Source organism: Nomascus leucogenys, chromosome 18 (genome assembly GCF_006542625.1).
Source record: "Nomascus leucogenys isolate Asia chromosome 18, Asia_NLE_v1, whole genome shotgun sequence".
NCBI lineage: Eukaryota > Metazoa > Chordata > Mammalia > Primates > Hylobatidae > Nomascus > Nomascus leucogenys.
In genome coordinates, this window is record NC_044398.1 from 101,196,394 (window position 1) to 101,207,305 (window position 10,912).

The 10,912-nt window shown below is 63.4% G+C and overlaps 1 protein-coding gene across 1 annotated transcript; it reads left to right on the forward strand.

The window, feature by feature from the left end:
• The first annotated feature begins 1,813 nt into the window (after nucleotides 1-1,813).
• HS3ST6 (heparan sulfate-glucosamine 3-sulfotransferase 6) lies at nucleotides 1,814-8,742 on the forward strand. The gene is made up of 2 exons (XM_030798645.1): nucleotides 1,814-2,317; nucleotides 8,000-8,742. Exons 1-2 carry the CDS (start codon nucleotides 1,905-1,907, stop codon nucleotides 8,613-8,615), a joined length of 1,029 nt encoding a protein of 342 aa, XP_030654505.1. The 5' UTR covers nucleotides 1,814-1,904; the 3' UTR covers nucleotides 8,616-8,742.
• The last annotated feature ends 2,170 nt before the right edge of the window (nucleotides 8,743-10,912 follow it).

The following is a 10,912-nucleotide window of genomic DNA, read 5'->3' on the forward strand; positions in this document are numbered from 1 at the left end:
TGGAAAGTCCTTCTGCCCTCAGCGGGGACTAAGGATAAAGCATCCAGTAGGGGGACGGCAGCGGAAAGGCCAGGAGATGGAAATGACCATGCTGGGCTGGGCAGGGGGCTGGAGGAGCCACCAGGGAACCAGTGCTGGAATTTCAAGTCCTGAGTGGGAACTGCTGAGACCGTGGGGACGGCTGAGACCGTGGGGACGGCTGAGACTGTGGGGTGGATGCTGCAGGGTGGGACCCCCGCCCCCACCCCAAGCCAGCCCGTTGGGAACAATGCCATTTCAAGCTAGACCAGAAGAAGAACTTCCTGTGATCCAGCATGAGCCAGCATGCTCTCCTCAGAGTGTGCCCGCGGCCCGCCCACGGGGCTCCTGCGGAGGCTTGCCCAGACGAGCAGGTGCAGTCCGCATGTCTGGAGCCTGGGCTGGGGGACTGGTCAGTGGCCTTCACCCCGTCAGCCCCGTGTGGCTCCCTCTGGCCGGGGCTGCTGCTGGGTAGGAGCTCCGGAATGTCTGTGGGTCATGGAGGCCCTTGGCCCCTTGAGGCAGCCCAGCTGCTGGGACTTGTCCAGATGCCATCAGGGCTGGAACGGCTCATTAATGAGCAGAGCCCAGGACAGGGGCTGCAAGCCCTCGGCTGGGAAGTGGCTGGGCCTCTGCGGGGAGCCTGTGCCTGCCTGGCGCCAGCCCTGTGGCCAGGGAGGCTGGGGCAGAGGTGGAGAGAGGACCCGGGTCTCATACCACCTTTGCCTTGGGAATGGGGCAAGCTGCTGGCCCTCTCTGAGCCCGGCTCGCCTCCCCTGCCTTCCCTACAGGCTGTTGCTGGGCATTGGGGATGTGAAGTTCCCGCAGTGTCCAGCGCCCCACAGGTCCCAGCCGACAGGCCCCAGCATCTCATGCCCCCCAGAGGCGGCCCCTAGGGGAGGTCCTGGACTCTTTCTCTTCCCCAGCACAGGGTTCTCTGAGTCCTTCGTACCTCCACTGAGGTCCACTTTGCCAACTTTCACGATGCATCACCGATGTCTCAGAGGAGTGCCAGGTGGACTAAGGCTGGGCAGATGGGGTGAGTTAGTAGACAGAGTATGTCTCAGGCCTGAATTCAGTTCACCACTGGGCCCCTGGGTGGGAAGCCTGTTTTCTCTGAGCCTTTCCCCTCCATTCTAAACAGGAACCAGAGGTGACTTGACCTCTCAGAGGCCAGGCTGTGACCCCGATGTGTGACTGTCAGCTGGGAGTGCAGGACGCACGCCATTCCCGGCGGCAGATTCCCCCCACACGTTCTGGGACCCCTCTCTGCACACTAGGGTGCTGGCCCGGCCTCTTTCTCCCTTGGCAGGCGGAGTGTCTGGATCGACGCGCTTCCTCGGTCCCCTTGGCCGGGAGATGAGGCTCCCGCTCCTGCAGGCCAAGGCTTAGCCTATGCACCTGCCGCGCACGTCCCGGAGTTGGGGGGAAGGGGATCGGCCTTCAAACAGAGGGTCCCGAGGACCGCGCGCCGCCCTGTCCCTGCCCTGCGTCCTGAACGGCCACCGCCGCCGCATCCTCCCTGCGCAGAGGTGAAGACGCGGAAGTCAAGCGAGCCAGGGCCTGGGATCTCGGAGCAGGAGCGTCCGGGTGGTCCCGGCAGCTCGAGTCGCGCCTGGGTGGTGGCGGCTGCCGGCGGGTCCGAGCCCAGTCAGTGGCCTCGGAGGGGGAGTGGGTGGGGGAGGGTAGAGGAGGGGGAGGGGAGGGGAGGGGAGGGGGGGAGGGCGTCGCGCCCCCGCCCCCGGCCCCGCCCCGCGCCCGCTCCCAGGCTGCGGGACCGCGGGGCGCAGAGCAGAAGCCGGGCACCCATGGGCTGAGCGGGGCGCGGGCCGAGATGCGCGCCCGCCTGTTGCCCCCGCTCCCGGGCCTGGGAGCGGCGCGACCCCATGGCAGGTAGCGGCGGCCTGGGCGGCGGGGCCGGGGGCGGTCAGGGCGCGGGGGCAGGGCAAGGGGCCGCTCCGCGAGCGTCCCGCGCGCCACTACTGCTCGTGGCCCTGGTGCTCGGCGCCTACTGCCTCTGCGCCCTCCCCGGCCGCTGCCCGCCGGCCGCCCGCGCCCCCGCGCCGGCCCCCGCGCCCTCCAAGCCGTCCAGCTCCGTTCGCCGCCCGGGAGCACCTGGCCTGCCCATGGCCAGCGGTCCCGGCCGCCGGCGCTTCCCGCAGGCCCTCATCGTTGGCGTGAAGAAGGGCGGCACGCGTGCCCTGCTGGAGTTCCTGCGGCTGCACCCCGACGTCCGCGCGCTGGGCTCTGAGCCCCACTTCTTCGACAGGTGGTACGAGCGCGGCCTCGCCTGGTACCGGTGAGCACCCTGGCCCGTCCGCCCTGACCCGCGCCTTCCCGGGGAGGGTATCGTGCGCCCCAGGGAGCAGCGGTACGATACCCTCCCTCCCAGGCAGCAGGGGTGCGCTCCGGGCAGTGGGGTTGGGACCGCCCTGTGGGGGGCCCAGGCTTGACCTGGGGTCGCGGCTCCGGAAGAAGGAATGATACTTGGCTAGGATTCCCTGAAACTTTGAAAACTATGGGGAAAGCCCCGGTTCCGTTCTCTCTGCTGAGAGACCCAGCAGTACTGGGGGAGGCGGTGCCATCCCAGCCCGGAGGTCGTTTCCAGCCCGTGGGATTACCTGGCAGCGTTAGAAATGCCTCTCCCGCCCGGTCACTCTGGGCACGCAGGTGTGACCGACCGCTGGCCAGGTACCGTAGAGAGGGGCCTCCAGGTTTCAGGCAGCCACCTAGAAAGCGTCCTTCCTCCCCAAGACCCGTGAGTCTGTGCACAGAAACCCTTGTTGGTGGTCCTGGGAGTCCGGAGAAAGTCTGGGCTTTGGAAAGGAGGAGACTGCCTTTAGGTGAGTGCCCAGGGTGAGTCCAGCCCTGTGCATGGGGCTCTGTGGCTGTCCTGCCTCTACCCAGGATGGACGTGGGGGTGCTGCAGTGGAGGGTGGGGAGCACGCAGCCCCAGCTGAAGCAGCCCGCTCTGGTGGCTGCTCATCCCCAAGCTTGGACCGAGCCCCTGCAGAGAGGACCTTGCCCAAGGCCACCTGGGGAGTCAATGGGGGCGGCAGGACCCAGACGCTTCTCCAGGTGCTCCAGTTTCTCCGTTCCCGATCCTCTGATCCTCTTCCTCCCCTGACGCCTACCCCTATTTGTTAACGTTGCCTTTTGTACTAAAATTACTCTTGGGTTTGGAGGGCAGGCAGGGAGAGGCTCCGTGAGAATAGGGGGGCTCGCTTCTAAGATCTGAAGGGCTGGTGCCAGTGTGGGGTGCTGGGGAAGTCAGGTGGTGGCTAGGGGACATGGAGTCCATCCCGGGGCTCACCTGGCTGAATTGGGCATCCTCAGCTCAGGTTCCAGGGAGAGACCTCACTCCCCTGACGGCAGGCAGGGGTCAGAATGCATCCCTAATCCCTGCTGCAGGGAGGAGGGGAGGAGGGGCTGCCAAGCTAGAAGTGGGGGAGGAGGGCAGTGGCGAGAGGGGGAGGAGGGGAGAGGCGGGAGGGAGAAGGGCAGAAGGGGCTTTGGGTTGAGGATGAGCAGTTAACTGGAGTAAACACTTCAGAGCCAGCCCTGAGCCCCATGAGCTTTGACAGAAAGAGACTGGGGGTGGGATCTGAGCTGGGCCATGAGGAGCCGCAGGGGAAGCTAGGATTGGGTTTAGCCCTAGAGGGTTCTGGAAGAGCCCAGGCTCCTGAGGCCAATCCAGGCCCGCCCTGGGCATGTGTCCAGCGCTGGGGGATCAGTCTGGGGAGGATGAGAGGCAGCCAAGGCCAGGCCCAGCCTGGGAGTCAGCTCTTTAGCCTGGGGGTGGGGTTCCGGGGACACTGACATGCCCAGGGTTGGAGGGGGGTACAGGAGAGTGACTGCTCTGGTAGACTCTTGACGTCCTCATTTTTTAGAAGGGGGAGGGGTGGGTGCAGCCTCTGCCCCATTAATCTGGGGTTGTCCCTTGGACTGACTGTGCTGACCCCTCACTGGGCGGTGCAGAGCAGGTACAGCTGGGCCTGCTGAGCTTCCTGACTGCGGGTGTCCTCGTGCTCTCCGAGGGGCCGTGGCCACGTGGGGCTGGTGTGCTCCTAGGTGCCTGTGCCTCCGTCCTTTCAGCCTGCTACGAGCCTGCAGTGAGCCTCTGAAAGTTCTCACCCTGTCTCAGTTTCCCCAACTGCAAGGCAGCATTGTCTGCTCTTGAGACCCTGGGCTGGGCCCCCAGTGCCTGCAAGCTCTGTTCTGGGTGCCGCTGCGGGGAGGCGAGCAGAGTAGCCAGGGCCCCCAGCTGAATCTCTGGGTCACCGCTCCCACTGGGCTGTGACCAACCTAGTTCCAGGCGGTGACCCCTCCTTCCTGTGGCCTCGGCAGGTGGGTCCTGGGTTGACCTTGGCCACAGGCCTTCCTTCCCTCCTCTCCACCCTCAGTCAGCTCATCCAGGCTCTTCAGGGGCCTCCCACTTGGGGACGTAGCCCGCAAGTGCCCCCGAGCTCAGCACATGCTCAGCTGTTCCCCCACTGGTGAAGCACCTGTGTCTACCAGGTGTGGGGGGTCACGCAGACTCCCCAAGGTCTCGGTCTGGGAAGGGTACCCTGTCTGGGGGCAAATGGGGGCTGTACTTTGACCATAATCTTTTAGAAAAGCAAGAGGAGGGTCGGGCACAGTGGCTCACGCCTGTAATCCCAGCCCTTTGGGAGGCTGAGGCGGGCAGATTACCTGAGGTCAGGAGTTTGAGACCAGCTTGGCTAACATGGTGAAACCCCGTCTCTACTAAAAATACAAAAATTAGCCAAGCGTGGTGGTGGGTGCCTGTAATCCCAGCTACCTGGGAGGCTGAGGCAGGAGAATCGCTTGAACCCAGGAGGCAGAGGTTGTAGTGAGCCGAGATCGCGCCACTGCACTCCAGCCTGGGCGACAAGAGTCAGCTGGAGTGCAGCTCTGTCTCAAAAACAAACAAAACAAAAGAAAAGCAAGAGGAGGCAAGGAGCGGGGTGGGTAGGGGAACCCCTTAGTTCCTGGTTTGCTAGAGTAGTGGGTGCAGGGAGTGGGGTCTAAGTATGTAGCGGGGAGGGACCCGGGCTGCTGTGGGGGATGCAGTCCCCCTGCACTTTCTGGCTTTGGCATCTGCCAGGCCCTTTTGGCATCTGCGAGTCCCAGGCCTGAGGTGTGGGGCAGGAGGAGGGAGGCTGAGACAGAGGAGGGAGGGTCGCCCAGGGCTGGATGAAAGCCGCAGGGAAAAACACACCAGATGAGGTGGGCTCCGCAGGGAGGGGAGGTCCTCAGAGCAGCTTGTCAGATGTTTGTCACACGGGGGTCCAGTCCTGCTCCTCTCCCTCCTCCCCCGTCTCTCCCACCCTCATCCACACCTGGGCTAGGACAGGCCTCGGATGCCTGAGGAGGGAAAGTAATTGATCCCACAGATCTCCGGTCTCTGAGCTGGTTTGTGCAAGAGGGGCCTCAAAAGCCCTTGCTGCCTCTCTGTGTTCTCACTCCCCTTCCACGGCAGGGGGTCCGGGAACTCCCTCCCCTACAGAGCTCTCTCTGACTCTTTGGAGAGAAGGCCTGGCAGGGCGACATTCCTGTTTTGGTGCTGGTCCCTCTAGCAGGCGGGAAGAGGAGGATATTGAGTCACTGGTGTGCCTGCCGTCTGGGAAAGGAAAGGGGTGGGCTCCTGGTCTCGCTTGGTGCCTGGGGTCAGGTACGCCCGAGACAGGAGGGAAGGGCCTGGGGCTTCCTTCCCGGCCGAGGGGAAAGGCAGGCAATGGCTTCTGATGAGGGCTGGGGTCTTTCCCCTCCCAGCACCGGCCTGGTTTCTCTCTGTGGGCATCGTCTGCGAGGTCCTGTGGTGGGGGGGCGTGCCTCCCCTTCTCATGACCTCTCTCAGGGGTGGGGGTGCCCCTGAGCTGCCAGGCCTCAGACCTTGGTACCGCCACCAACCGAGACCTCTGTGTTTGTCCCTGGGACGCTGGGTGTGGTACCCACGCGGGTTCCAGCTGCAGGAGGTGGGGTGGGGAGTGCAGGGGTTCTGGGACCGACACTGCCCTTCCAGGTGGGCTGGAAGGAGGCAGCCCCCCAAGGTGGGAAGAGGGAGGGCTGAGCCCCACGCTCACCCCCAGCACCCCTGCCCCTCCCAGTCTCCCTGTGGCTGCTTCTGAAGTGGCATCGGTTGGGTGGAGGGAGTCCCAGCTCCGTCTGTCACCAAGATGGAGGAGGACCTGTCGGGTGGCATCTGTAGGCCAGCTCTGGCCAGGGCTTAGCTCTGCGGGGCGGGGATGCTCCCGTGCCGCCCATCCCCACTCTGCCCCACTCATGGTGGGTGCTGTGGGGGAAACCTGGATTCTCTCCCGCTGCCGTCCTCACACATTCTCCCTCCCACCTCCAGCGCTCTCCGCTGAGCGCCCCAGTGCGGGGGTCTGTGCAGCTGCCTCTGGCCCAGCCTGCGTTTCCCCGGGGGTGTGAGCAGGAAAAGGGGACTCAGGACCTGCCTCCCAGGGGCTCGAGTCTGGGGCGGTCACTCCTGGCAGGTCAGCCTCCTGGCAGGGGCCAGTCCTGGGGCTGTCAGCAGGGGTGGGGGAAGCCCCCTCAGAGAGCAGCAGGCAGGGCTGGGCGTGACCGGCAGGGCATCCCCTCCCTAACACAGTTCCTGTGTTTCTATCGACCTGGTTCCCAGCCCTCCCCAGCTCTCCCTCTGAGCTGTTTGCTCAGCTGACCTGCCACGCCCTGCCCTGCCCGACCCCACCCTGCACTACCTGGCTGGCAGGTGCTGCCCGGGGCACTGCTGGGGGTGCCTGGGCCTGCCCGGGCCCGGGCACCCAGAATGGGCTCTCTGCCCAGGTGGGACAGTCCTGGGCTGTGGTCGGCTGATTCCCCCGGGACCTTGGGACTGGGTCAGTGCCCTCCTCCCCTGTGTCAGAATGAGGAGAATCTCAGAAAGGCCCCCTCCCTGGCCTGGCACCTTGGCAACCTGCAAGATCTAGGGGGCCACAGTGGCCCACGTTCTTGGGAAGGATCCTCAGGCCAGCGCTGCCACGTCTGCGACTTTCCTCACATGTGCTGGGCTATGCTGGTGACTTTTTGGCCTCCTGAGTCTGGGCCCAGGTTGATGAGAATTCACAGGGCTACAATTAAAGACCGGGAGAGAGGCCAGCTGCAGTGGCTCACCCCTGTCACCCCAGCACTTTGGGAAGCCGAGGCGGGCGGATCACCTGAGGTCAGGAGCTTGAGACCAGCCTGGCCAACACGGTGAAACCCCGTCTCTACTAAAAATACAAAAATTAGCCAGGTGTGGTGGCGTGCGCCTGTAATCCCAGCTACTCTGGGGGCTGAAGCAGGAAAATTGCTTGAACCTGGGAGGCGGAGGTTGCAGTGAGCCGAGATTGTGCCACTACACTCCAGCCTGGGTGACAGAGTGAGACTCTGTCTCAAAAAATAAATAAAGATGGGAAGAGATGTAATTACATCAGGGGAGGGTGGGAGCAGGGAGGACTACTTTTTGGTGAGGATATACTGTCAGTAATTGGTGAAGGGCTGATTTACGGGATGCTGTCAGCCACTGACTGCAAGGATGACCTCGAGTGGTCTAGGCGTGTGGGCCTCAGGGTACTTGGTCTGAGATGAGAAAGGAGCTGGGGGCAGCCTAGTTCCGGGAGAGTGTGGGTCCGGTAGGAGGGAGCTGGCTCTGGAGGGGAGGACGGCAGGGATTGCACAGGGAAGATATGTGGGTGGTGACTAGCAAGTTGGGCCTCCCCGCCAGCGACCATCACCCTCTTATCCTCAGTGCAGCAGCAGGCGGGGCAGGCCGGCGCTGGGCTGGGCACCCTCCCAGTCCATGTTCTAGGCTGCCCAGCCACGCACGTTAGGAGGGGTGGGCCCGAGCGGGGAGGAAGGCTTGCCCGCCTTGGAGGCCTGGGCTTCCCGAGCATAAGGGGGCCTTAGTCCGGGGCCCCTGGGGGCCGGTCTAGGGCTGGGGAGGCTCAGGCCCCCTCTCCTTGCACCCGTCCGTCAGGAGTCTGATGCCCCGAACCCTGGACGGGCAGATCACCATGGAGAAGACCCCCAGCTACTTCGTGACGCGAGAGGCCCCCCGCCGCATCCACGCCATGTCCGCGGACACGAAGCTGATCGTGGTGGTGCGGAACCCCGTGATCCGGGCCATCTCCGACTACGCCCAGACGCTCTCCAAGACCCCGGGCCTGCCCAGCTTCCGCGCCCTGGCCTTCCGCCACGGCCTGGGCCCCGTGGACACAGCCTGGAGCGCCGTCCGCATCGGCCTGTACGCGCAGCACCTGCACCACTGGCTGCGCTACTTCCCCCTGTCCCACTTCCTGTTTGTCAGCGGGGAGCGTCTGGTCAGCGACCCGGCCGGAGAGGTCGGCCGCGTGCAGGACTTCCTGGGCCTGAAACGGGTCGTCACGGACAAGCACTTCTACTTCAACGCCACCAAGGGCTTCCCCTGCCTCAAGAAGGCCCAGGGCGGCAGCCGTCCCCGCTGCCTGGGCAAGTCCAAGGGCCGCCCACACCCGCGCGTGCCCCAGGCCGTGGTCAGGCGCCTGCAGGAGTTCTACCGGCCCTTCAACCGCAAATTCTACCAGATGACGGGCCAGGACTTCGGCTGGGGCTGAGCGGCGCCCTGGGGATGCTCAGCACCTCGATGGACACCCGCTCACCTGGCCAGAGCGGGCTGCGTATACATGCTGGGCAGAGAGGAATATTTAAGATATAAAGCTTGGACCCAGATTTTTCCACAAACCTCGAGGTTGGAGGGTGGAGGCGCCGCTTCCAGGGATGTGATAACCATACCAGCGAACTCCACTGGGCACTGACTGTGTGCCTTGTGTCGCACTTTTTTTTTTTTTTTTTTTTTGAGACGGAGTCTCACACTGTCGCCCTGGCTGGAGTGCGGTGGCGCGATCTCGGCTCACTGCAACCTCCGCCTCCCGGGTTCAAGCAATTCTCCTGCCTCAGCCTCCCAAGTAGCTGGGATTACAGGCGCCCGCCACCACACCTGGGTAATTTTTTGTATTTTTTTTTTTTTTTTTTTAGTAGAGATGGAGTTTCACCGTGTTAGCCAGGATGGTGTCTATCTCCTGACCTCGTGATCCGCCTGCCTCGGCCTCCCAGTGCTGGGATTACAGGCGTGAGCCACCGCACCCTGCCAATTTTAATTTTTTTTTTAGGACGGAGTCACCCTCTGTGGCCCAGGCTGGAGTGCAGTGGTGTGATCTCAGCTCACTGCAGCCTCCACCTCCCGGGTTCCAGCAATTTTCCTACCTCAGCCTCCCAGGTAGCTGGGATTACAGGCATGTGCCAACATGCCCAGCTAATTTTTTTTGGTATTTTTAGTAGAGATGGGGTTTCACCATGTTGGCCAGGCTGGTCTCGAACTCTCTGACCTCAAGTGATCCGCCCGTCTTGGCCTCCCAAAGTGCTGGGATTACAGGCATGAGCCACCACACCTGGCCCAAAACTCATTCTTTTTTTTTTTTTTTTTTTTTGAGACAGAGTCTCGCTCTGTCGCCCAGGCTGGAATGCAGTGGCACGATCTCGGCTCACTGCAAGCTCTGCCTCCTGGGTTCACGCCATTCTCCTGCCTCAGCCTCTCCGAGTAGCTGGGACTACAGGCGCCCGCCACCACGCCCGGCTAATTTTTTGTATTTTTTAGTAGAGACGGGGTTTCACCGTGGTCTCGATCTCCTGACCTTGTGATCTGCCCGCCTCGGCCTCCCAAAGTGCTGGGATTACAAGCGTGAGCCACCGCGCCCGGCCAAAACTCATTCTTTATACGCCCTCAGAGGTGGGCGCTGTGCCTGGTCAGGTCTAGCCTGTGAGCTCAGAGAGGCTTAGGGCCTGCCCAGCGACATGCAGTTTAGCCCTAGTGATGCTGGGGGCCGTGCTTGGGCTCTCTTCTCAGCCCTGGAAGGCTGGGCAGGGCTGTCCTCATGTTCAGGATGAGGAAACTGAGGCTGTAGGCCGCTCTGTGGAGTGGTGGGGCAGGATTACAGCCGGGTCCGCACCCACCCCCTTGGCTCATCCGGAATCCAGGTGCGCAGTGGACGCTTCCTTCTGGAGCCTTGTGGAATTGCCTGAGTGTTGGTGAGGTCAGCGAGTGTTGGGTGTGTGCACGGGGCAATGATTAATAGCCTCCTAGCCTTCCCAGTAGAGGCCCACCCATTCAGGCCCCACCCACTCTCGGGCCCCACCCACTCTCTGGCCCCACCCACTCCCCCAGGCCCCTGCTGCCCCTGTTCCGAGGTGTTTGTTTTGTGCCTTCCCCTGGGGACAGGGCTGGAATCAGTGGCCATCTGCAGTCCAGCTGCCCGCTCACAACTGAGGCCAGACTCAGGCAGGCTGGGGTGCCCTGTCCGCCCCTGTGTCCTGGGAGCGGGAGGGTCCCCCCAGTAATGACTCTCACCTGCTCGTGGCCACGTGCTGTCTGCCAGGTGCCCACCGGCTGCCCTGACGATGACCTCCGGGGCTGCTTGGGCTTAGCCCCAGGCCTGTCACGGGGCCTAGCTGTGGTCTCCACAGCCCCACTGAGTCCCACAGGCCCTGATATGGCCTTTCTGCCTCTCAGCTACTTGGAGCCACTCCCTGTCTTGGGGCCCAGGGATGCAGGCAGTGAGGAAGGATTTGCAGGAGGGGCTGCCATCTGGACACCCACCCCCACTTCTGCTAGTTCCTGGGTCCAGTGGACACTCTGCTCTGCAGCTGCCCTGAGGGGCAGGCACTTCCCACAGGCCCCTCCATCCCAGGCCAGGACAGAGGCAGGGCTGGAGGCTGGTTCTGAGTTCCCCTCCAAGCACCCACCCAGCAACTGCAGTGGCAACGTGGTGGGCACATGTGGACCCAGATGTGGACAAGTCATAGGCACAGCCTCCATCCTACCTCGAAAGGGCCCGCCCAACTGACAGCAGCTTTG

What these genes read in the sequence shown, in the direction of transcription:
- HS3ST6 (XM_030798645.1), top strand. Translation starts at nt 1,905, where the DNA reads ATGGCAGGTAGCGGCGGCCTGGGCGGCGGGGCCGGGGGCGGTCAGGGC. An exon ending in CGCGGCCTCGCCTGGTACCG is followed by an intron (nt 2,318 to 7,999) that starts GTGAGCACCCTG and finishes CCCGTCCGTCAG; the next exon opens with GAGTCTGATGCCCCGAACCC.